Here is a 22,847-nt window from a genome sequence, read left to right as displayed (position 1 = left end):
GTTTGTTAAGTAATATTCGTCGGAAGGCTTTTGGTGGACTGTTTTCACGGGGCCGTATAGAAAATTATCTGGATTGGAAGGACCTGGAATTTCACAAATGTTTGTTTTTAAGTTATATGGTGGACAGCAAATACTTTCCGGTAACTGAGCCCTAAAACATAACGATATGAAACAGAAAACAAATTCAATAATAAAATTTCCTCTGATCCCTACAGTAGAAACGACTAAAAACATACGACAAGCTTTCATCTGAAAGAAGTAATTTATTTTTAAGAGCTAAATTTAAACTGATAAGCTTAAACCCATGGAGTATTTGCGTTTCAATTTCGGAATAAATTAAGGGGGTGTTTACACGAGAAGCTCGCACCTGCGCGCGTGCCATACGGAAATAACTACTTGAATTTATATCTTGTTTACATGCAGGGACAGCTCTTCATCATCAGTTGTCCAATATGGCGTATACGCGACGCCATCTAGGTTTGGATGATAAAAACAAACCATGCGCCACCCGGTTCCAGTCTCTCAGGAGACGTGCAACGGATAGCGCGAAATGGGGGATCACATCCTTATAAACACGTGAGGTGGGTACGCCCCATCATTAGTGTTAGTAAATGGTGTTCGCTTTGTGTGATCAAGACACTTGTAACAAACTTTCGTTGGTCCAGACCAGTACTCAATGGCCGCACAATTTGAACATCGTTGTTTGCATTCCGCCTCTGTAATACCACCTCCAAATTGTATTAACTCCCTATTGCTGTGTCCACACCATGCAGGCGTATACTCCTGCCATGAGGCTAAAAATCACAAGTAAGGAAAATAAGCCAATCTTGATTAACAATCACAGCCACAATCACAGTCACAATCATATCAATAACAACAACACGAAAAACAACAGTAAGAAAAAAAACAACAATATTAATAACAATAACAATGACAATAACAATAACAACCACAGGTTTTGTACCATCGCACTGTCTGTTGTAAAAGGTCTATTATAACAGAAAAATGGGGAAAAGTACAAAATCCATCTAATCTAATCTAAAATATTGCATAGATAAAAATCTAGTGAATGAAAATCTACTTCTAAAAGATGTTTCTAATCTATCTAGATTAGATAGATTTAATTCTCTACTTTCAGTATAAGCAATCAGTGGGTCTGGACTGGGATGCTGACTGTAAGGCTAAAAGTAAATTTTGCAGATATTAGGTCTCAGCTATCAACTGAAAACGGGACATCGGTTGAACCTCACCTAAACCCTCCTTAATGTAAATGATCAGTTTACGGGCTAAATGTAATCTACTCGCTGGATTTTGATACTCGATATAAACCCTTTTACAGCGTACTATGGACTTACACGATAACTGTGATTGGCAGCGACTTCCTATGTATCCAGGCTGGCAGTTACAAACATATCTATTAACTTGGTCAACACACATTCCTCCGTTTAAACAGGGATTACTGGAACATTCGTTGATATCTGCGTGAAAATCATGAGAATGAATAAAAAAATATAAAGTTCTCATACGATTCTCATCAGTCTCATCGCTACACAGGCCCAACGCGAGCTGGAGTTTCCCAAATGCAAAGTTAACTTTGATGCAATGGCAAAGAATATCGTAGTATTTTCAACAATTTCGTTCAATATTTGACGTTATTTTTGTGAGTGATCAGGTTGAAGCTAAGAAGGAAGTTTAATCACAGGTGCAACCTGATCTGAGAAATCATCACAGCGCTCCGGTTGGATGGATGACGCAGAAACGAATTCTCGCCTGCCTAACCCTGACAATATCACGGACAAGAAGTGGGAAGCGGTGGCTAAACATGTGACTTGATCACTTTTAAAATCAGATGCTGAGCCACATTTCGACAAAGAAGAAAAACTGCATGGTACCTATTCTAACGTCCCTTTCTCAGGGTTCTCTCCATCTTTGAGGAAGGAGGAGGACTAATAACTTGTCACCGAATAAAAGAATAAAAGGTCTTATAGACCTTGTTCTTCGTTATTTTACTTTTAACTTTAATAAAACTATTGATGCTATCACACTTATAAGGCTTTTAATTAAGTGCGATAAATCGATAAGTTACATAGCATCTCTGTCAGTCGTTTTTCATAGTGTAAGGAACATAATACGATGCAATCTGACAGTTAAAAATGCAAAATTATATCTGAAATGACTGACAACTTACTAGTTTGACAATGGACTCCCTGATATCCAGGTTGGCAGTTACAAGCATATCCGTTAACTTGGTCAATACACGTTGCTCCGTTTAAACAGGGATTACTGGAACATTCGTTGATATCTGGGTGAAATTAGAATGACAACATATAAAGTAGCCATTGTTCAAAAACTGAAAGCTCAACACCATGCCAAGCTAAGGATGCATTTGATAATAGAACGAGTACTTACTAGTCTGACAATGAACTCCACCGTATCCATCTTGGCAGTTACAGATATATCTATTAACTTGGTCAACACACGTTCCTCCGTTTAAACAGGGATTACTGGAACATTCATTGATATCTAGGTGGAAATCACGAGAATAAATAAAAAAGATAAACTCTCATTCGATTCTTATAGCTACAGAAGCCCAGCGTGTGATAAGACCACCGTCGGCTTTTAAAATCAAACTGAGTGACACTGGGAAAGGATATCTACAAACGAAACAAAGGCAGCGGGGGCGTGACTTAGGAGGAGGCCGCGTGACCCAGTGGTTGGGACGCTGGTTTTGCAATCACGAGATCCTGAGTTTAATTCCTCTCCCTTCCACTAGATGGATTTGTGTTTGGTGGTCCCAGATTCAATTTCTCCACGCTTTGTAAATAGCCAACTGGTCAGCTTCCCGCCAGTTGGGATTTTTAACAAGTTTCTGTTTAACTTACAATGTTTGTTCGCTTATTTTAGTGTTCACGATTAGTATAGCACTGCTAAACACCTCCACAATTAAATAACGTGAGTTACTTTAATTTTATTTAAAAGTTGATTGGAAACGGCTATAACTTTTTCTGGTGCGTAGGGCACACATTTTAACGGCTCTTTCTCAGGTCCTCTCTATCTTTGAGGAAGAGGGAGAACTAAAAACTGGTAACAGTGAACAAACGGTGAATAAACGGTCTTATAGACCTTTTTCCTCGTTAATTTACTTTATATTAAATGTGATAAGTCGATACGTTACATAGCATCACCCAGTTATATGGTCGACTGTCTCGGGTACCCGAGACAACCCTCCCCTTGAGGCAACTTTATCGAGCGTTTATATGTTGAAACGTTGTCCCATTAGGCCGAGTCAAAGTTGATCCTGTATGATTATTCATAACCCTTAATGAATAATCAAATGTGCAAATATCCCTCTTTCTTCGAGTTTTCCTTGGTCATTCGATCAGAGTGGGTTTTGCCGAGTTACAGACCCTATTCATAAATGGCTGCCAATTTAAAATTCTGTATGTATTTAAATTAGCCCAACTAACCTCGTTTAGAGTAAAAATTCTTTTGAATTATCAACTCAAAAAAGAGGTTAGCTGGGCTAATTTTAATAATTACAAAAGAATATTTAATTGACAGCCATTTATGAAAAGGGTCTATTTTGCACTTCTTTGATACGAATTTCTGCTTTAAATCCTTAATCTGGGCATTGCGTGACACTCGCCACGCCGAACGTTGTCCCGGTTAGGCGAGCCAACGCGCTTATATGAAGAAAAGTTGTCCCGCTTGCCAGTTTACCCTGGCCTGCCGAGACGAGACAACTCACCCACCCGAGATGTCTTGCCCTCCGAGACAGGTTCGCGATCCTAAGGTAAACGGCTGGTTGAATTTTGCAACGAAATACGCTAAACGTTACCTCGGCCAGGGTAACTCCGGAGGAGGGTTGTCTCGGGTACCCCGGACCATGTAAATGGGGCCTCGATCAGACAGCCATGTTTCTTAGTGATATTATCTGACTCTTAAAAATGCGAAAACATCTGAAATGACAACTTACTAGCCTGACAATGGACTCCGTGATATCCAGGTTGGCAGTTACAAACAAATCCGTTAACCTGGTCAACACACGTTCCTCTGTTTATACAGGGATTACTGGAGCATTCGTTGATATCTACGTGAAAATAGAATGACAACATACATGTATAATAAAGTAATCATAATTCAAAAACTGAAAGCTCAACACCATGCCCAGCTGAGCGTACATGAGTTAATAGAGCGACATCTACAAACGAAACAAAGGTGGCGGTGGCGTGACGTAATGGTTAGGGCCCTGGATTTGTAATCCTCCTCCCTGCCACTAGATGGGTCCCAGATTCAACTCCTCCACGCTTTGTAAATAGCCAGCTGGTGAGTCTCCCGCCAGTTGAGATTTTTAACAAGTTTCTGTTTAATTAACAATATTTGTTTGTTTATTTCAGTGTTCACAATTAGTACAGCAGTGCGAAACACTTCGGCACTTAAATGAATAGAGGATACTGCATGGCCGCGCGGAGATACGAAATTTCTCTTCGAGTGTTGAAGAATATTTCACGCGTGAGTGCAGCGAACGAGTGAAATATTCTTCAACACGAGAAGAGAAATTTCGTATCTCCAAGTGGCCATGTAATGTTCTATGAAATCCCAAACCATTTCACTTTCGCTGCGAAATGCGCCATTTATTAGGTGACCATAGCAACGGTGATCTTTTTACATATATGAAGATAACATGTTAATTTCACGTGAAGATATCATGTATTCGCGAGACAGCTCACCTGGTTTTTCATTGGTTTTTATATAATAAAGTGATTTAATTTTATTTTATTTAAATGTTGTTTGGAAACGGCTATGCCATCTTTTACAGTTAACAGTGCGCATGGCACACATTCTAACACCTCTTTCTCAGGTCCTCTCCATCAGTTGAGGAAGAGCGAGGAATAAAAACTGGTCACTCACTTGACGGTGAATAAACGGTATAGACCTTATTCCGAGTTATTTTACTTTTTTAACTTAAAACAATAGTGCAGTCTCACTTATAAGGCTTCACATTAAATGTGATAAATCGATAAGTACATAGCATCACTCAGCAAATCATTTTTCTCAGTAAGGAACATAATACAATACAAATGCAAACTGATATCTGAAATGACAACTTACTAGTTTGACAATGGACTCCCTGATATCCAGGTTGGCAGTTACAAACATAACCGTTAACTTGGTCAATGCACGTTGCTCCGTTTAAACAGGGATTACTGGAACATTCGTTGATATCTGAAGAGAGAGATTACAAAAAAACAGTTTTTTCGAGGTAAAGACCGCACTATGAGACTTCTCCTAACTGTTTCTAAAAAATCATTCCTAAAAGTACATAATAACATTTTTGCCAAATTTAAAGTATTAGATACACATATATATAAACCTGTTTCACAGTGTCTTCCTGTGTAGCCGAGAACACAATCACAATCGTATTTGTCTTCACTGTAATTGGGAACACACTTTGCACCGTTATGACACGGTAAGCTTGAGCAAGGTGTCTGTGAAGAAACAAAAACCAAAAAAAAAAAAAAAAAAAAAAATTAATCAAGAAGTTAAACGCTAAAAAATTCTTAAAACACACTTAAAAAAGTGAACGACGTTTCGATGCTAAAAGATATTTAAAATATGAAACAATACATAAGGTATTTGCAGGTCCTATATAGGTATAATTCCCAAGGTAAGAAACACAATAAGAAAAAAAAAATGTACGAAAGTGTCACGTAAACAGTTTGGCGCGAATAGAGTCGGCTTGCGTGTTAAGAGAAGGCTTGATGTCCTTTATGTATGACACTCGTCTCGTAGACCAAGCAATCAAACTTGCTTCTACATTTCCTCAGAACTTTGAAAAAGTGTTCAGCCTGTTCTGTTGTTGCCATGCTCTGTTTCAAGGTGTTTCCTGATGGCTAAATAACGGTGTTCACTTATGCGTTGATGTAAGAGACGGGCAGTGAAGCCGACATAATTTGCATCACACAAATCACATTGAAATAAGTAAACAACGCATTGAGTGTTGACTATCGGGGACTTATTTTCCTTGACACCCAAAGTTTGTGACACGTTTCTTTTTGTAAAGACCGGTTTTACATTAACATCGTTCTTGGCCCTCAGGGAATAGATGTCTTTACGTACGCGATCTGTTAATTGCTGATCTTTAAAGGACAATACTATGTAAACAGATGGGGCTGCTGAAGGCACGGTGTGTATTTCTTTATCTGGTTCCTGGCTGAACTTATTTATGGTGGAATCGACCAATGTTTTCGGATAACGCAGCTTTGAAAACATGGTACGTAACCTGTATTGCATTCTTTTGCAAAGCCTTGTTTGGTGGAAGATAAACGATACGCATGGTTGACCATCGTGTTGACTAGGCCTTTCTTGTATCTGCTGTCGACGTGGCTTGGAAATGGAGTAGCAGTCCTGTGTCGGTTGGCTTTCTGTAGACTTCCGTCGTTAGTTGCGCAATGATTTTTACATTGGGGAAACGAAACGAAGACTTCACGGCCGGAAAACGGAACATTTCAAGGCCCTTTCAAAACGTGATCTCTTTCCTGCTATTGCTGATCACGTTAAAACAACTGGTCACAACATCAAATGGGACCATTTTGACATTTTGGCTTTCGACAAAACTGACTTCCATTGTAAGGTTAAGGAGACCTTGTTTATTCAGGAGTTGCAGCCAGCATTGAATGTCAATGTCAGCAGTGAAAAGCTTTTACTTTATTAAGGAAAGCTTTTCCATTGTGTCACTTTACAGACAGTTTCCGTTTGACTCGTCTTTTAAATTTCTACTGCAGATGTTTTCTGTCTAGGTTCCAGACCCCCATCGATACTTTGAAAATGTATGTTGACTAGCTTGAAACGTCAAGTTTCATAAAATGCATGTTATTAAAATGTTTATCAGCGCTGTTTGTGTTATATTTTTAATCAAGCTACGATGGCCGAATACCAAGAGTTATTATGACGTCAATTTGTTTTTTACGGTAACAAATTGTCCGCTCTCGCTCGTTGACGCTCGTTGACGTTTCGCATATTAAATTATAAATTCATGTGTCTGTCCGCTTATTGACAATGAAAATTAGCCAATGAGCGCGCGAGAATTTCTTCAATTTTCATAAAACAAACAATTGTTCAATCATTGTTGAACCAGTTGTTGTCATTTATAGCATAAACTGAAAAGTGAAATTTGTGGTACTGATCTGCTGAAAAACGCTGACAAACCCGTAGGTTTTGGGCCACATTAAACGATTTTAAAATTCTTCTTATAAATTGAGCTTTTTGACACAATTTTCGTCATCAGTCAAGGCTTATGGAAGATGGCACAACACTCTATCTCAATTTTTTCATCATTAATGGATGTATTCCGATTAATTTGACTACGTAAGCTGGGTACTTGCGGTCGGTTCTCGTTAGCAACAATAAACAAACAAAACGTAGGAAATGCGAGACTTGCCACAAGTCGACCTCATGAATTTCAGGGTAGAATATGTTAGGCTGCAAAGCGGGGTAGAGGTCGTCCTTCGTCCGGCGGATACTGATGAATAAACAAGACGAAGGTCTTTTCAGAGAGTCTAGAAACGAGTTGAATTTGTGTGATTCCAAAATTTTCTCACGATAATATTCCACACGGTTTTTTTGTACATATACTCTTAAGTGATAATCATTTCCGAAGAAGTTAACTGTATTTTACTTATTTCGTGATGCCTCAAATAATTTATTCATATGCAATGTCTTAGAACTATCGCAGTTGTATGCGTACGTAAATTAATTCTGAGCACCTGTTCTTCTTTCAGTCCATTTCATTTCATTAAATGAAAAGCATGGTTTGAAATGTTTTCGCGATTTATTTGAAGTCAAACATACCGAAATTTTTAATCTTGCTTATTCCGCTTGCGATACATCGTAATTTCAGAAATTGTCATCAGCTTTTCTATAACAGATCTGGTTCTTACAAAATTCATGCTTTATCGACTTTCATTTTTTTGGTTCATCGTTTCCATGAAAATATCGATTACCTTAAAAAACACATTCAGCCAAACTTCAAACTTTTTTCAAAACCTGGTGTAATTTTCACATCGATCAGATCAAGAGAAGGTTGGTAAAACACCAATTGAAAATGCTAGGTATGGTCCAGAAAAAAATGTATCGAACCACCTGAAACCATTGCTGCCTGGAACAAAGCTAGCGTAGCTTTAAATCATCTTCAAACGCAATCTTTAATACAGACTACAAAAAGCGCCCCCTTTTTTTAGTCCATAGTGCTGTCAACCGACCTAAGGAAATAACAATGGCTGCTCGTAGCTCGCTGACTCAAGTGAGTTTAAATGAGTTTTTACGCGTAATACATATGCATTAAAAGATACTAAATTTGAACTGCGAAAACTTCTCTTGCATTCTTCAGTCACCATCTACGAGGATATTCCGAAACCAGTAATCTCCAGCACGGACCAAATTATCAGGCTGGTTCACATTCTTCTGAGGAACTAATTTGGCGTACAAAAAATAACGGTTCTGGCTGAAGAAGTGTTTAATTTACTTATCGGCTACTTTTCATTGAGTTTAGCTGATCTAATTAGCTGTCAAAAAACCCTGCCACGACTCAATTATCAGGTAGATAGGTACGTAGGTAGGTAAAGTCTGCATACGAGCTAAGCGGTCCATAAGGCCAGAGCTTATCCCGGTTTCAGTCTAGGAATGTTTCTACTACCCCCTAGTTCGGATGCTTTTCCATCGGTTACCTCCAGCATTAAATTACACCTGGGTGGAGAGAGGTACTGTGAAAAGTAAAGTGTCTTGCCTAAGATCACAACACAATGTCCTTAGCCAGGGTTTGAACCTGGACCGCTCGATCCGGAGACGAGCGCACTAACCATGAGGCCACTGCGCCTCCACCTATATATAGGCTAAATAAATGGTTGTAGGAATTTCAAAGTGAGGGATTGTCAAATTGTACTGTTAAAATACCTTAATGCTGTAATGATGGTAATCCTGTGAACTGACCAGCTGGCCTGGGTTTGCCGAGTACTTGTCTTCGTTTAACAACTCACATCGGTATTTTCCGTCTGAACGAGGAGACCAGGCCACATTAAACGAAGAACATGGCGGAGTGTTAACACAGCTCAGAGCACATTCTCTGTAATTACTCACAACACTCGATGAACCAACTGCTACATGAAGACGATGAAACTTGTCCACTGCAAAATTGCCGTACGATACTCGATTTCCCTGCACATGAACACCTCTCTTTAGACCGCGGCTGCCATCAAGCTGGTGATCGTTCTGATTGGCTCTTACAGACGACAGCAGAAAGAAAGCGAAGTACAAACCATTTTGTAGCATGTTTCTGAGACTCTTTTTTATCTTCTTGATGTCGAAAGTGAGTGGAATTTTCTTTATGTGATGGTTATAGATGGAAAAATTGAAAAGTGATCTTCTGGATCTTCTTATCCAAACAGTTTAACTTTTGACAGTTTTTAATTGAGACAGCTTTTAGGAGACCACCCGTTAAAAGGCTTCAACAACACGGAACAATGGGACCCATGGTACTAAGCAACTACCAGTGTATTAATTGGTTCTCCGTAGCCACAAACAATTCTTCAGCATCCTTTCTTCAAGCCCATGGTGACATAAAGGCGAGAGGAAAAAAAGCTCAAGATCATCGCCGCAGTTGACTGTGTTTATAAATGAAGGAGAAAATTGATTCATTTCGATAAGCTGAGAGTAGGCAAATTTATCGTTAATTTTTAATTCAGTTGCACTTTAGTGCAAATTAACATGCCGGCGTTCATAATTTTCACAGTCACATAATAAACGGGTAATCGTGTATGAAAGTTAGCGAGCAGTTAAGGATCAGTTACACCTCTCTTAATATGGAAAAATTATTTCAAATTGATTAATTGATTTAGGCTCGTGCAATTTTGAGTAAATTTTCAGAGATCAGTCTTAGAGCAAAACTTAGAAGTATTCTTTCGATACACTCGTGCATTTATACGATCACCTATACCTAGTCTGTCCAGCTAAAAACAACGCAGTAAAATTGTCAGGTAAACGTCACTGTGTTTACTTGATATCTTAGGGCTTTGAAAACTGTAAACAAATGGTAACCACCCATTTAAAGTTCTATATATTTAGGTTAAATGGAAGCTGCCACCTTTTAAATTGCCCATTTGCGTCATGACAGGTCTGCTTGCGAGTGCTATTTATTAGCTGTTTCAGATTAGTGGGCGTCACCGCTACAATCGCTATGATGCACGTTTTATCCTGAAATGTCTTCTTTGCTTTTCTTGCCCAGTAAGCTCTTTCTGTTTCTTCTTAACTGCATTACTGTCTTGTCCCAACACTTCTGTTTACAATCCACTGGAATGTTTGCATGTGTTTTAGATGCACTACTATACAATATATTACTACTACTACTACTACTACTACTACGACGACGACGACGACGACGACGACGACGACGACGACGACGACGACGACGACGACGACGACGACGACGACGACGACGACGACGACTAATAAAAATAATACAAACATCTCAACCAGGGTAAACCCGTTAGCAAATGTTGTTATGAAGGGGTGCCCTGGACAACTAAAAATACTAGGATAGATGAGTTTCTTTCATTCGTTTGTCTCACGATGGAGTCACTTTGAGATGTAGATCGCGACGCTTCGACTGTTATACTGCTAGTCTTCATCAGGCGATGAGGTCAATTGCTAAGTGTCGCTATTTGTAGCACCTTGGTGCTTACAATGTGTCGCTAGTTTACTGCCGATAAATTCCACTTGACACACGTCACTAATTGCTTCATTTGAAAACAGTTACCGCAGTTAAAGGCATCAAAAGCAACAGGACTTATTGGTGTCCCGTTGCTGAAGGACTGAGTGCTGTAACTGTCAACGTATTTTTAACACACATTGTTAATTTGTCTATTACGAGTCAACGTATGCTGACCTCATGATTGGAAACATGCTAAAGAAGGGGTGAAAGGGCTATCTAGCAACAGTTGGTGGATTATCTGGAATCGCGCGGGCTCTTCTCTAGATACCAATGTGGATTCCATCGTAAGTATTCGACACAGAGTGCAATTACGTTTCTTACTGACTCCATAAGAAGGCACATGGATGCTGGTCAGCTAACAGGTGCCATCTTCATAGACTTACGTAAGGCATTTGACACTATTGATCATGATTTCCGTTGATAAACTACAATTGTTTGGAATTTATGGAAGTGAACATCGTTGGATGACTGATTACCTTACAGATCGTACTCAATCAGTTTTCGTAGGAGGAGTTCTGTCTTGTCCACAACAAGTGATTTCCGGAGTTCCGCAAGGTATTATTCTGGACCCTTTACTATTTTCCTTGTATGCCACGGATTTGCCGAATTGTTTGCGAGCTGCCAATGTGTTAATGTATGCTGATGATACGGTCATCTATTATGCAGCCTCGGATGCAAACTAGATGTTGCGAGTGTTAAATGCCGAGCTCAAGTTCCTTCACGATTGGTGTACCAAGAGCAAACTGTTCATCCGCCCTAAGGAAACTGAATATGTGATCTTTGGAACTGCTATGACACGTAATCAGATTAACTCTGGCAATGTAAGCGGTTTTAATTTAGGAGATCAATTTATTAATTGTAGCCCTTTCTATTAGCATTTAGGTGTCTACTTAGATCAATCTCTATCTTTTAAGGACGTTCGCGCTAAAATTTTCCAGTCGATAGATTTTTTGAAATATTTGCTGCAGTCAGATAACGAGTTACTTGTGTCAGGAATGCAAAAAAAAAAAAAAAAAAAAAAAAAATTGGGGGTCACCGACTTCGTTTCAGAGATAAAGCGTGTGGGAAACTAATCTGATCTTGAAAAATTGGCGGACGTAATTCAGCATGGTCTACAGGGGTTTAGAGTTAAAATTATTATATGGCTGTGTCTCACAAGGACTGGGAACTACCGAATTCGCGAATTTGATTGGCTAAAATCGATATTGACCGCGGTCTAGATTTTCCCATCTAGACCGGCATCTGTAGACCGGTTTCATTTTGCATTGAAAAAGTAGCAAACTAAAATACAAAAATGTTCACCATTTTCTTTTATTTTCTTCTCAATCATTTATGGAAGTGCCAAAAAGCCTGATGACAAAAAAAGAAGTAAGAGGACGGGCAAATTTCGGCAGGTTTAAGTTAAGCTCATTGCCGTTCGCTAGCAAAATGTCAGCAAACCAGTTACATTAAACGAATTAAAGTTCTCCTCTTTGCCATATAATAAACATCTTATTAACCGAGCTAAGTCGGTTTGTATGGGAGAATCTTGACCTTGGTCATGTGTACAGACCTCACTGCGTTCGGTCTGTACTCACGACCTCGGTCAAGATTCTCCCATACAGACCGACTTAGCTCGGTTAATAAGAGCTAAATATCAACGGTGAGTCAACGGAGGCAAACGATCTTAGTAATATTTTGTAGAAGTGGGTCTTTTGCGTAAATAGTTCCAAATGTTGCCAACGTTTTCACAAAACTTAACCCTTCAAGAGGCATTTGAAACCGCCGCACAGATGTCTACTTCTCGCACCATATTGTCTTAGACTGCAACACGGGTAGTAATACCCACAACAACGCTTTTCAACTCTTAATGCAATATTGTTACGCGATACTTTGTAAGGAAACTGTCGCTTGTGTTATTCGGGTTTAACGAAATGAAAAACAAAACAAATTTCCTCTGAGCATAAAGTAAGGAACAAAAAAAATTTAAAAAAGGTCCCAAAATTACGAGCACATGTCTTATTTGAGCCTAAAATATGAGCTTCTTTGCTGGGCAAGCGCAGGAGGTTTTTCATGTATGTGGTATGAGGCATCTTGGAGTCGTCAAACGTCGAGGGTTGGGATGAGTTCGAGAGAACTCACTCTAGCCGGGTCGTTTGCGAGTCGCGCGGCTTTACCGACCCGCTTCTGAAACAGAGCATTCGTGCGCGAAATTCCGTTAGGTGCGCCTCAAAACAGTATCCAGTGCTTAGGTTGTGATGTGTTGTTTTAACCACTGTTTATCACTTAATGCTTCAACCATCGTGTCAAAAAACTGCTCAGTAATAATTCAAAACGGCACGGTTTTCTTTACGTATATAATATGTCATCAAATTTTGATAAGCATGATAAGGCGCAACTTTGAGCAAAATTTTGAAAAAAATCTGTACATAGGGTTCAGAGACACCTTAAGGTTTTGAAAATTTAAGGTGGCTCTGAAACTTATGTAATGGCTCTGAAACCTATGTAATGTAAATTCAAATTCCTTATGATAAGCATCACAAAGTGTCCTTATTGGTACAAAGTCATTAAAAAACCCACAATTCTGTCCTGGACATATGTGCTTTTATTTTTTTTTCTCAAGCATCTGAGCGGGCTTTTTACGATACGGCCCACGGGCCGGATTTTTTCCCCGCTGCCTAAATTTCGCTCCTAAAAGTTGGCGGTAATCGTCAATCTTTTGCTTTTTTTACACATTTATCGACGATTAGTCAACGCAAGTTTATCTCTGTTCACTTTAAAATGGCAAAGAAAGTCACTATTAGTATATTCAATTGAGTGTTTTGAATTTGTGAGAGTTTGCTTAGTTGTTTGTAGCTTGACGCTGTAATGGCGCGTAATCCTGTGTTTCTCTCGCCGTAAAATTTGAGCCAATTTCAGTCGAGTTTACCTCTCTGATCGTTGCTGTGTTTAGGAGAATTTCTGTGAAATACGCTTAACGAATTTCCTCGCTTTTTGCTATTCAATTTACGGTAGGAAAGTCTGATTTAAAGTGACTTTAAAAGCAACGACTGGCAGAAATTGTTTTTGTAGTAGAACTTCAAACTTCGCACGAAATTTCACTCCGCAAAAACAATTTTGGAGAACTTAACTGGTGAAATAAATGCAACTAATATAGAGTAGTTTGAAAAGAATCTGTTCTTTAATACATCTTTCTTTGTCTACTATCTCAGTTACTCGCTGGTTGCCAAGATCTTTTACAAATCGTTAATAGACGGTGCGGAAGCCGATTCAATGACAAGAGTTGCGTAAACAAACCCATTTGTAATCTGTAAAAGCAATTTACTGCAGGAAAAAAACAAAATAAACATGTTATTTGCCGGCTTAGGGTCGGTCCGTATAGTGAAAAACTGTGACCTCCCAGCCAGCAAATAACATATATGTTATGCTTATCAAAATTTGATAGTATAAAAAAAAATTCAAGGTGACGTTTTTGAATTATAAGCCCCTAAAGCTGCGATTAAGGGTGTTTTTAGCAGCTCATACTGTTGCTATGGTAACCTATTGCGTCACGACAATGATAACAAAGTGTACACCAATGATTGGACAGGTTTTTGAGACTATGGTTGAAGCATCAAGTGATAAAGAGTGGTTATAACGACCACTCAAAATCTAACTGCTGGAAACTGTTTTGAACCACCTTAAATTAAGGAGGAGAATCCTAATAAGTAGGCGAGTAAATGGCTTTGGCTTTGTGTGATCAAGAAAATTGTAGGAAGTACTAAGTGCAGGGGCCCGTTTATCGAAGGTCCCGAAAAGTTTTCGCACCCGGAAAGCCACAGCAAAATCTCGAAGCTTATGATTACAGAGCTGTTTTATTCACGTATTTTCAATATGAACAGAGGTTCCCTACATACATGAAGTTTCAGCCCCATACAGTTCCCCGTTTTTAGCAACAGATGAACTAAAAATGGCTTTACGGGCCCGAAACGTTTCCGGGGCTTTCGAAAAACGGGCCCCTGACCTTCTTGCTTTATTACACACCGCCTCTGTGACACCAGCGCCAAATTGTTTCAAATCTGGATAACCAAATAACTATGTACGCGTTACGTTTCCAATGCATATCAGCAATAATGTTATGTAATAAAGATGTTACAATATCCTGTGGCTCACAATAACTAACTTACCTACAGTAGCAGAAACAAAAGGGATTTTTTTTTTTTTAACCGAATTGGGGTAAATACACAACTAAAAAAAACCCCTTATACCAGCCATGTTTATCCACTTTAACTAGCTTTTTAGACAAGTTTAATTTTCAATAGACGTAAATAGCTTGTTAGACAAATAACTGCATGGTGATGAATATAGCAGTTGTAAAATCAGTGTTACACATCCAGCTTTTACTGTGTAAAGTTCGTTGTATCATGGGTACAGCATGTTTCTATCATTGCAGGACAAAGACAAAGAAACCACTTAACCGTATGGACCTCATTTTTCCATGGTCTACCCTCTTACAGGCCATGGAGATGACATTTTAGGATGTCATTTCTATTTCTGTAACTCTACAACAGAAAACGTAGAATGTTTGTTTATGATAGAAGGAAAATTCACCGGAGAATCAGTCTGTGTGAAATCGTGATTATATAATAATTAGTGAGACCGCCTTTTCTACTTCTTGAATTTTGTACTTAATATCCTAATTGACATTCTGCAACTCAACAGTTTTGGCTACCTGGAAAGTCACGATTTGATTAACGATTTCAAACTCGCCTAGCGCTTATTGCGTTACGTAGTTGTCGATCAATGAGCGAGTGAGAATTCTCGTAGCCTATGGATTGCCCGTGAAGATGTTAGCTTTTTTTATTGGCTGAAAGATCGAAAAATATTAAAGGAACGTTAACTTTGCAGGATGTACTAGTGACATAGATAAGAACTTTATGACCATTAGGGAAAATTGAACAAATATTGACAATTTCCGTCAATATTTATAGTGGGTAACTGAATTGATCTTCAGCTGAAGATAAAGACTGAAGCTTGAAGCCTCTATTAAAATTTGAATCCGTTGAGATGTTTTTGCAAAATGTTTTAAAACATATTTTTTGTGTGTGTTTAAGATGATTTCCAGTGCGCACTCTCGAGAGTTTGCTTATGATTCTTGTTTTGATTCATGTAAGACGTCACAACATGTAACATTTGGCAAGTAGTTTACATGAAGTGATTCAAAGCGAGTTCGAGTCAACCGCCGATATGGATGCAGACTTTTATGCTTCCTTCTTTCTGACATCACTTGATGAAACGATTTCATAGCTGTAAAAAACAAAGAAACTGTTGAAAAAAGAATTTAAAATGCTTCAAAGATAAGGTAAGCGGTTCGTAACGAATAACATCGATTCGCATTCCATCGAGTGAGACTCACAAACATCGGGGTGCTGAGACTGCGCAGTATGGACTGGAAATCATCTTTAAGGCAAAGAAAGTTTCTCTCATGGGTGGCTATAAATATAAGAAGGATTAGCCTTTCAAAAACAAACCAAATGTTTCAAGTAACTCTAATTTCCAAAGATAGATGCGCCAAATTTAATTTGAAAAACAAACAAACAAAAAATGAAATACTTGCAAACTTGTACGGAATATCAATAAAATCAAAGCGACTTAAAATTAAAAAAAGTTAGACATTCTAAATCTGTATAACAAGGGAGTATCTGGCCTATATGCCCCTAGGACCAAATCGTATTTTCTCACTCTACGCTGAATGTACCATAGAGTAAGCCGTTTGCTGGAGCACTTTCATTTTAAATCTCGCGCCTTCCATGCTACGATGAGATCATGGCCCACCAAACAATAGAAACCTCGGTAGTCTTCTAGGCTAGCGAGGTGACGGGCAACGTACCGTTATAGTGCGCTTTTTAGGCATGGGTGAAAATTGGCCAATTGTCTGAAAATGAAAGCTTAAGTACAGTCGAAAATGAAGATCACCAGATAGTAAAGGAGGGAGGAGGGCTCTTAGAGGAGATTTATCTGAAGCGAATTCCTGAGGGAACGAATTCCCACACCTCACAAGATGCGGGTCGAATGGCTAAGCCTACCATTCATAACGCTAGCTACAGCCATGGATAATTCAAGTGCAAAGTTATTGTACTCAGTGCCCGGCTAATCATCTAGGGGTAACATGCAACACTTGCAACTTCCTGATGTCCGCAATTATGTATTCCCCATTCCGCATGAGGGCAATCAAGCAAAGTGGCCTCTTCTCCTGCACAATTGACCTCATCAAGCCAGATAGGATCCAAACCTTCACCGTATGCTGCACAGCAAAGGGCCGATAAGGCACCCGAGAACCCGAGCTGACGGCACACAACACTGGAAGCATCGAATTTCCAGATGTCATCACAAACTGTTCCCCAAGTTCCGTTGTAGTAAACCTCGACTCGGCCATAGCTAGCTCCCCCGTTGACTAAACGCACCAAAGATGATCCATAAGAACATTGGACACTGGCGTCTTTACTATGAGTGCAGTCATTGATTCCCCATCCGCGGTGGCTGCATTCAGAAAGTAATGATTCGTTTCCTGAGCATGCGACGTCATCCATCCAAATAGGCCCAGAGCCCTGGCCATGAGAGGCGTCTCCAAAAGCTTGGGTAGCCTGTCGGAAACCAAGCTGCTTGCACACAACGTTTGCATCATTAATATCCCAACTATCGCTGCAAACTGTCCCCCACTGGCCGCCGTAAAATATCTCCACCCTTCCAGTCAATGGCGTGCTACTATTCAGGAGACGCATGGTACCATCTGTTAATGCTGATAATCACAGGCAAGGACAAGAAAACAGATAACGTCGTGAATTATAAAAACGTCTTTCAAAATTCAGGCATACCATATCTTGCTCAGTTATTTACCAGCTTGTTGATTTAAAAGAATCCGGCAAATAATAAAAAGTCTAAACCATTTCTTTCCGTATGGTTAATCGTGTGCCGGAAAGTCAAGGCTCCTTATGAGATATTTAACTGCCGTCCAAGAAGGATTTGATGTGATAAAAAAGTGTAATGATTGAAATAAATGTTTACCCATACTGCATCTTGGCCTGAGTGGACTGAGGATAACTATTTGGAGTGAATGTTAATCTATTGCGGGTTTATCCCGAGCATTTAATTAACCAGTACCCATTTATACACCTAGGTGGAGAGACGCGCTGTGTTAGCAGTACGTTTACCAGCCATAAGGTCACCTCCGGCATGCCACAAAATTAATAATAATCAAAGAAGTTCTTATTGAAATAAAGGGATCATCAAATATCATTCCTGGTTAAATAGTTCTTTCAGCGGAATGGAAATGCAACCTACCTCGGTAACCTGCTGTAAAGCCACGAGATTCGCTTGAATTATCAGAAGTGAACCTGAGGTGAAGTTTGTTCGATGAGCTTGTAATTGGCGAAGGCAACGACGCACCACTGAAAATGTCAATCAATGGCGATGATGGGGAGTCACCATCATAAACATACAAGAAATCGGCATCAAGCTGAGTTTCAAAAATATGGAAGGTAAGTTCCAACTTTAAGATTGAAGCCGAAACTAAGCTCCACTGGCAATCCATATTACTGTGATAAGAGTAACCACTGTTATCGTTGGCAGTATTTGACAATATGATTCCGCTTGCGTTAGTTTGCTCTAGCCACAGACCAACACAGGAACTTGTAACCGTCACTTGCACTGTCAATGTAGAATAAAAATTACATTGTCATTACAGCGGTTTTCAATCGAGTGTCGTAAAACTAAAACCAAAGTAATCACTCAAGCCAATCACAAAGGACACAGACAATACAGTAAACCAATCAAAACTTGTAGTAAATACATTTAGCTGGGCGAGGCGCGAAAAAGATGTGCGAGTTGCGATTGGTTTTGGTGTTATTTCTGATTGATTGAAAAAGTAGAGCGAGTTTTTAAGGCAATCCGGTGAGCTGATTCCATGGCATTTAATAAAGATGCGATTTGCCATGCTGATTGAAAATTCGAAAATGAATGAAGTACTTACCAGGTTCGCAGTAGACTCCTGTGAATCCAGGCTGGCAGCTACAAACATATCCATTAACTTGGTCAACACACGTCGCTCCGTTTAAACAGGGATTACTGGAACATTCGTTGATATCTGAAAAGAGTAATACATGTAAGTGGTCATATTGCAGAAACAGGTAAAGACTGCAATATTAGACTTCTGCTAACCGTTTTCAAAAAAATCCTTTCCCAACCCTACCTCCTAAGAAATACATTATAACATTTTTGCCAAACCTAAAATATTAGCATTAATTATACGCCTCAAGTATTCGAAGGAACAGATAATGCAGGTATTAAATACTGATTAATTCAATATTTATGTTTTGCAATAGTGTGTCACAATATGAATTATTATAGGGTGGTCGACGTTTTTGTAGGGTTTATTGAAAAAAAAAAAAAAACTGGAAGAAGCAAATATTTATAATTATACCTGTTTCACAGTGTCTTCCTGTGTAGCCAGGAGCACAATCACATTGGTATTCGTCTTCACTGTAATTGGGAACACACTTTGCACCGTTTTGACAAGGTGAGCTTGAGCATGGTGTCTATGAAAAAATAAATAATAATAAATTTGCATAATTTGCATGTCGACCCAAGTTATGATGTTTTACTTTGGTACACAAGCTAAAATGCTGAACAATTTGTGGCGGTCATCACAGTATGGAACACGTTCTAAGCTCAAGATCTACCATAGCTGTGTTCTGTCTACCCTTTTGTGTGGCTCAGAAGGCTGACGAATGACAGAAAGTGATCTGAGAAAGCTGTTGCATTCTTTTGCAAAGCCTTGTTTGGTGGAAGATAGACGGTACGCCTGGTTGACCATCGTGTTGACTAGGCCTTTCTTGTATCTGCTGTCGACGTGGCTTTGGAAATGGAGTAGCAGTCCTGTGTCGGTTGGCTTTCTGTAGACTTCCGTCGTTAGTTGCGCAATGATTTTTACATTGGGGAAACGAAACGAAGACTTCACGGCCGGAAAACGGAACATTTCAAGGCCCTTTCGAAACGTGATCTCTTTCCTGCTATTGCTGATCAAGTGAAAACAACTGGTCACAACATCAAATGGGACGGACCATTTTGACATTTTGGCTTTCGGCAAAACTGACTACCATTGCAAGGTTAAAGAGACCTTGTTTATTTAGGGGTTGCAGCCAGCATTGAATGTCAATGTCAGCAGTGAAAAGCTTTTACTTTATTAAGGAAAGCTTTTCCATTTTGTCACTTTACAGACAGTTTCCGTTTGACTCGTCTTTTAAATTTCTACTGCAGATGTTTTCTGTCTAGGTTCCAGATCCCCATTGATACTTTGAAAATGTATGCTGACTAGCTTGAAACGTCAAGTTCATAAAATGCATGTTATCAAAATGTTTATCAGCGCTGTTTGTGTTATATTTTTAATCGAGCTACGATGGCCGAATACCAAGAGTTTATGTGCCGTCAATTTGGTTTTTACGATAACAAATTGTCCGCTCTCGCTCGTTGACGCTCGTTGATGCTTCACGTAAATTATATTTCATGTGTCTGTCCGCTTATTGACAATGAAAATTAGTCAATGAGCGCGCGAGAATTTCTTCAATTATCGTGAAACAAACAATTTTTTAATAATTGTTGAACCAGTTGGTGTCATTTATAGCATAAACTGAAAAGTGAAATTTGTGGTACCGATCTGCTGAAAAATGCTGCCACATTAAACGATTTTAAAATTCTTCTTATAAATTGAGCTTTTTGACACAATTTTCATTCATTTTCAATTTCATCATCATCAACACTCCATCTCAATTTTTGCATTATTAATGTATGTATTCCGATTAATTTGACTACGTAAGGCGGGTACTTGCGGTCGGCTCTCCTTAGCAAAAATAGATAAACAAAACATAAGAAACGCCTAGACTTGCCACAAGTCCAGCTCATGAATTTCAGGGTAGAATACGTTAGGCCGCGAAGCGGGGTAGAGGTCGTCCTTCGTCCGGCGGGTACTGAATAAACAAGACGAAGGAGTTTTCAGAAAGTCTAGAAACGACTTGAATTTTTTGTGATTCCAAAATTTTCCCACGATAATTTTTCACGCGTTTTTTTTGTACGTATAATTTTAAGTGATAATCATTTCCGAAGAAGTTAACTGTGTTTTACTTATTTCGTGATGCCTCTAATAATTTATTCATATGCAATGTCGTAGAGCTTTCGCAGTTGTATGCATGCGTAAAATAATTCTGAGCGCCTGTTCTTCTTTCAGTCCATTTCATTTCATTAAAAAGAAAGCATGGTTTGAAATGTTTTCGCGATTTATTCCAAGTCAAACATACAAATTTTTTTTAATTTTGCTTGTTCCCCTTGCCATACCCCGTAATTTCAGAAATTGGCATCAGCTTTTCCATAACAGATCTGGTTCGTACAAAATTCATGCTTTATCGATTTCCATTTTTTTGGTTCATCGTTTCCATGGAAATATCGATTACCTTAAAAAACACATTCAGCCAAACTTCAATCTTTTTTCAAAACCTGGTGTAATTTTCACATCGACCAGATCAAGGGAAGGTTGATAAAACACCAATTGAAAATGCTAGGTATGGTCCAGAAAAAAATGTATCGAACCACCTTAAACCATTGCTGCCTGGAATAAAGCTGGCGGAGCTTTTAATCTGTATAATCTTCCAACGCAATCTTTAATACAGACTACAAAAAGCCCCCATTTTTTTTTAGTCCGTAGTGTTCTCAACCGACCTAAGGAAATAACAATGGCTGCTCGTAGCCCGCTGAATCAAGCGAGTTGAAATGGGTTTTTACGCGTAATACATATACATTAAAAGATACTAAATTTGAACTGCGAAAACTTCTCTTGCATTCTTCAGTCACCATCTACGAGGATATTTCGAAACCAGTAATCTCCAACACGGACCAAATTATCAGGCTGGTTCACATTCTTCTGAGGAACTAATTTGCCGTACAAAAAATAACGGTTCTGTTTACTTATCGGCTACTTCTCATTGAGTTTAGCTGATCTAATTAGCTGTCAAAAAACCCTGCCACGACTCAATTATCAGGTAGATAGGTACGTAGGTAGGTAAAGTCTGCATACGAGTCAGGCGGCCCATCAGGCCGGAGCTTATATCGGTTTCAGTTGTCTATAAATGTTCCAAATACGCCCTAGTTCGGATGCTTTCCCATCGGTTACCTCCAGCATTCAATTACACCTGGATGGAGACAGGCACTGTGAGGGTAAAGTGTCTTGCCTAAGATCACAACACAATGTTCCCGGCCAGGGTTTGAACCAGGACCGTTCGATCCGGAGAAGAGGGCACTAACCATGAGGCCACTGCGCCTCCACTTATATATAGGCTAAATAAATGATTGTAGGCATTTCAAAGGGAGTGATGGTCAAATTGTGCTGTTAAAATACCTTTATGCTGTAATGGTGGTAATCCTGTGAGCTGACCAGCTGGCCTGGGTTTGCCGAGTACTTATCTTCGTTTAACAACTCACATCGGTATTTTCCGTCTGAACGAGGAGTCGAGGCCACATTAAACGAAGAACATGGCGGAGTGTTCACACAGCTCAGAGCACATTCTCTGTAATTACTCATAACACTCCATGAACCAACTGATACTTGAAGACGATGAAACTTGTCCACTGCAAAATTGCCGTACGATACTCGATTTCCCTGCACATGAACACCTCTCTTTAGACCACGGCTGCCATCAAGCTGGTGATCGTTGTGGTTGGCTCTTGCAGCAGACAGCAGAAAGAGAGCGAAGCACAAACCATATTGCAGCATCTTTGTTAATCTTTCTTTTATGTTCGCGATGTCAAAAGTGTGTGAAATTTTCTGTACGTGACTAGTAGATAAACAAATGAAATGTGATCCTCTTATCAAAAATAAGAAGTTTTCCTTTTAAGGCCACACCACCCGTTGACAGCCTGTAGTAGGTAATGAGAAGAACGGGACAACGACCAATTCTTCGTTACCCTTACCCTGTTGTAGAGCAAACGTATAGATGCAGTCAAATTATGCCACGGGGCAAAGCGCCTTGAAGTTTGCCTAGTAAAAGACAACGGAGTAGAATCGCAGACTTTTTGGCAG

General features: G+C 39.3%; 1 protein-coding gene and 1 pseudogene across 2 annotated transcripts in view; both read right to left on the bottom strand.

The window, feature by feature from the left end:
* The window catches only part of LOC145485721 (uncharacterized), a 65,199-nt pseudogene that overhangs the window by 11,348 nt on the left and 31,004 nt on the right, over nucleotides 1–22,847 (bottom strand). The window contains exons 24-31 of the transcript XR_014049217.1: nucleotides 22,167–22,602; nucleotides 19,203–19,317; nucleotides 18,753–18,866; nucleotides 5,113–5,226; nucleotides 3,977–4,117; nucleotides 2,410–2,523; nucleotides 2,189–2,302; nucleotides 1,369–1,478 (exon numbers count right to left, since the gene is read on the bottom strand). The product of XR_014049217.1 is annotated as an uncharacterized LOC145485721 (transcript). The remainder of the gene's footprint in view (nucleotides 1–1,368; nucleotides 1,479–2,188; nucleotides 2,303–2,409; nucleotides 2,524–3,976; nucleotides 4,118–5,112; nucleotides 5,227–18,752; nucleotides 18,867–19,202; nucleotides 19,318–22,166; nucleotides 22,603–22,847) is intronic.
* On the bottom strand, nucleotides 15,097–17,720 carry LOC145484149 (neurotrypsin-like). Its single transcript, XM_081462774.1, has one exon. The coding sequence runs from the start codon at nucleotides 17,503–17,505 to the stop codon at nucleotides 16,882–16,884; it is 624 nt and encodes a 207-aa protein (XP_081318900.1). The 5' UTR covers nucleotides 17,506–17,720; the 3' UTR covers nucleotides 15,097–16,881.

The sequence above is a fragment of the Orbicella franksi genome, chromosome 4 (assembly GCF_964199315.1).
Source record: "Orbicella franksi chromosome 4, jaOrbFran1.1, whole genome shotgun sequence".
NCBI lineage: Eukaryota > Metazoa > Cnidaria > Anthozoa > Scleractinia > Merulinidae > Orbicella > Orbicella franksi.
This window is presented reverse-complemented; position numbering and strand designations above follow the sequence as displayed.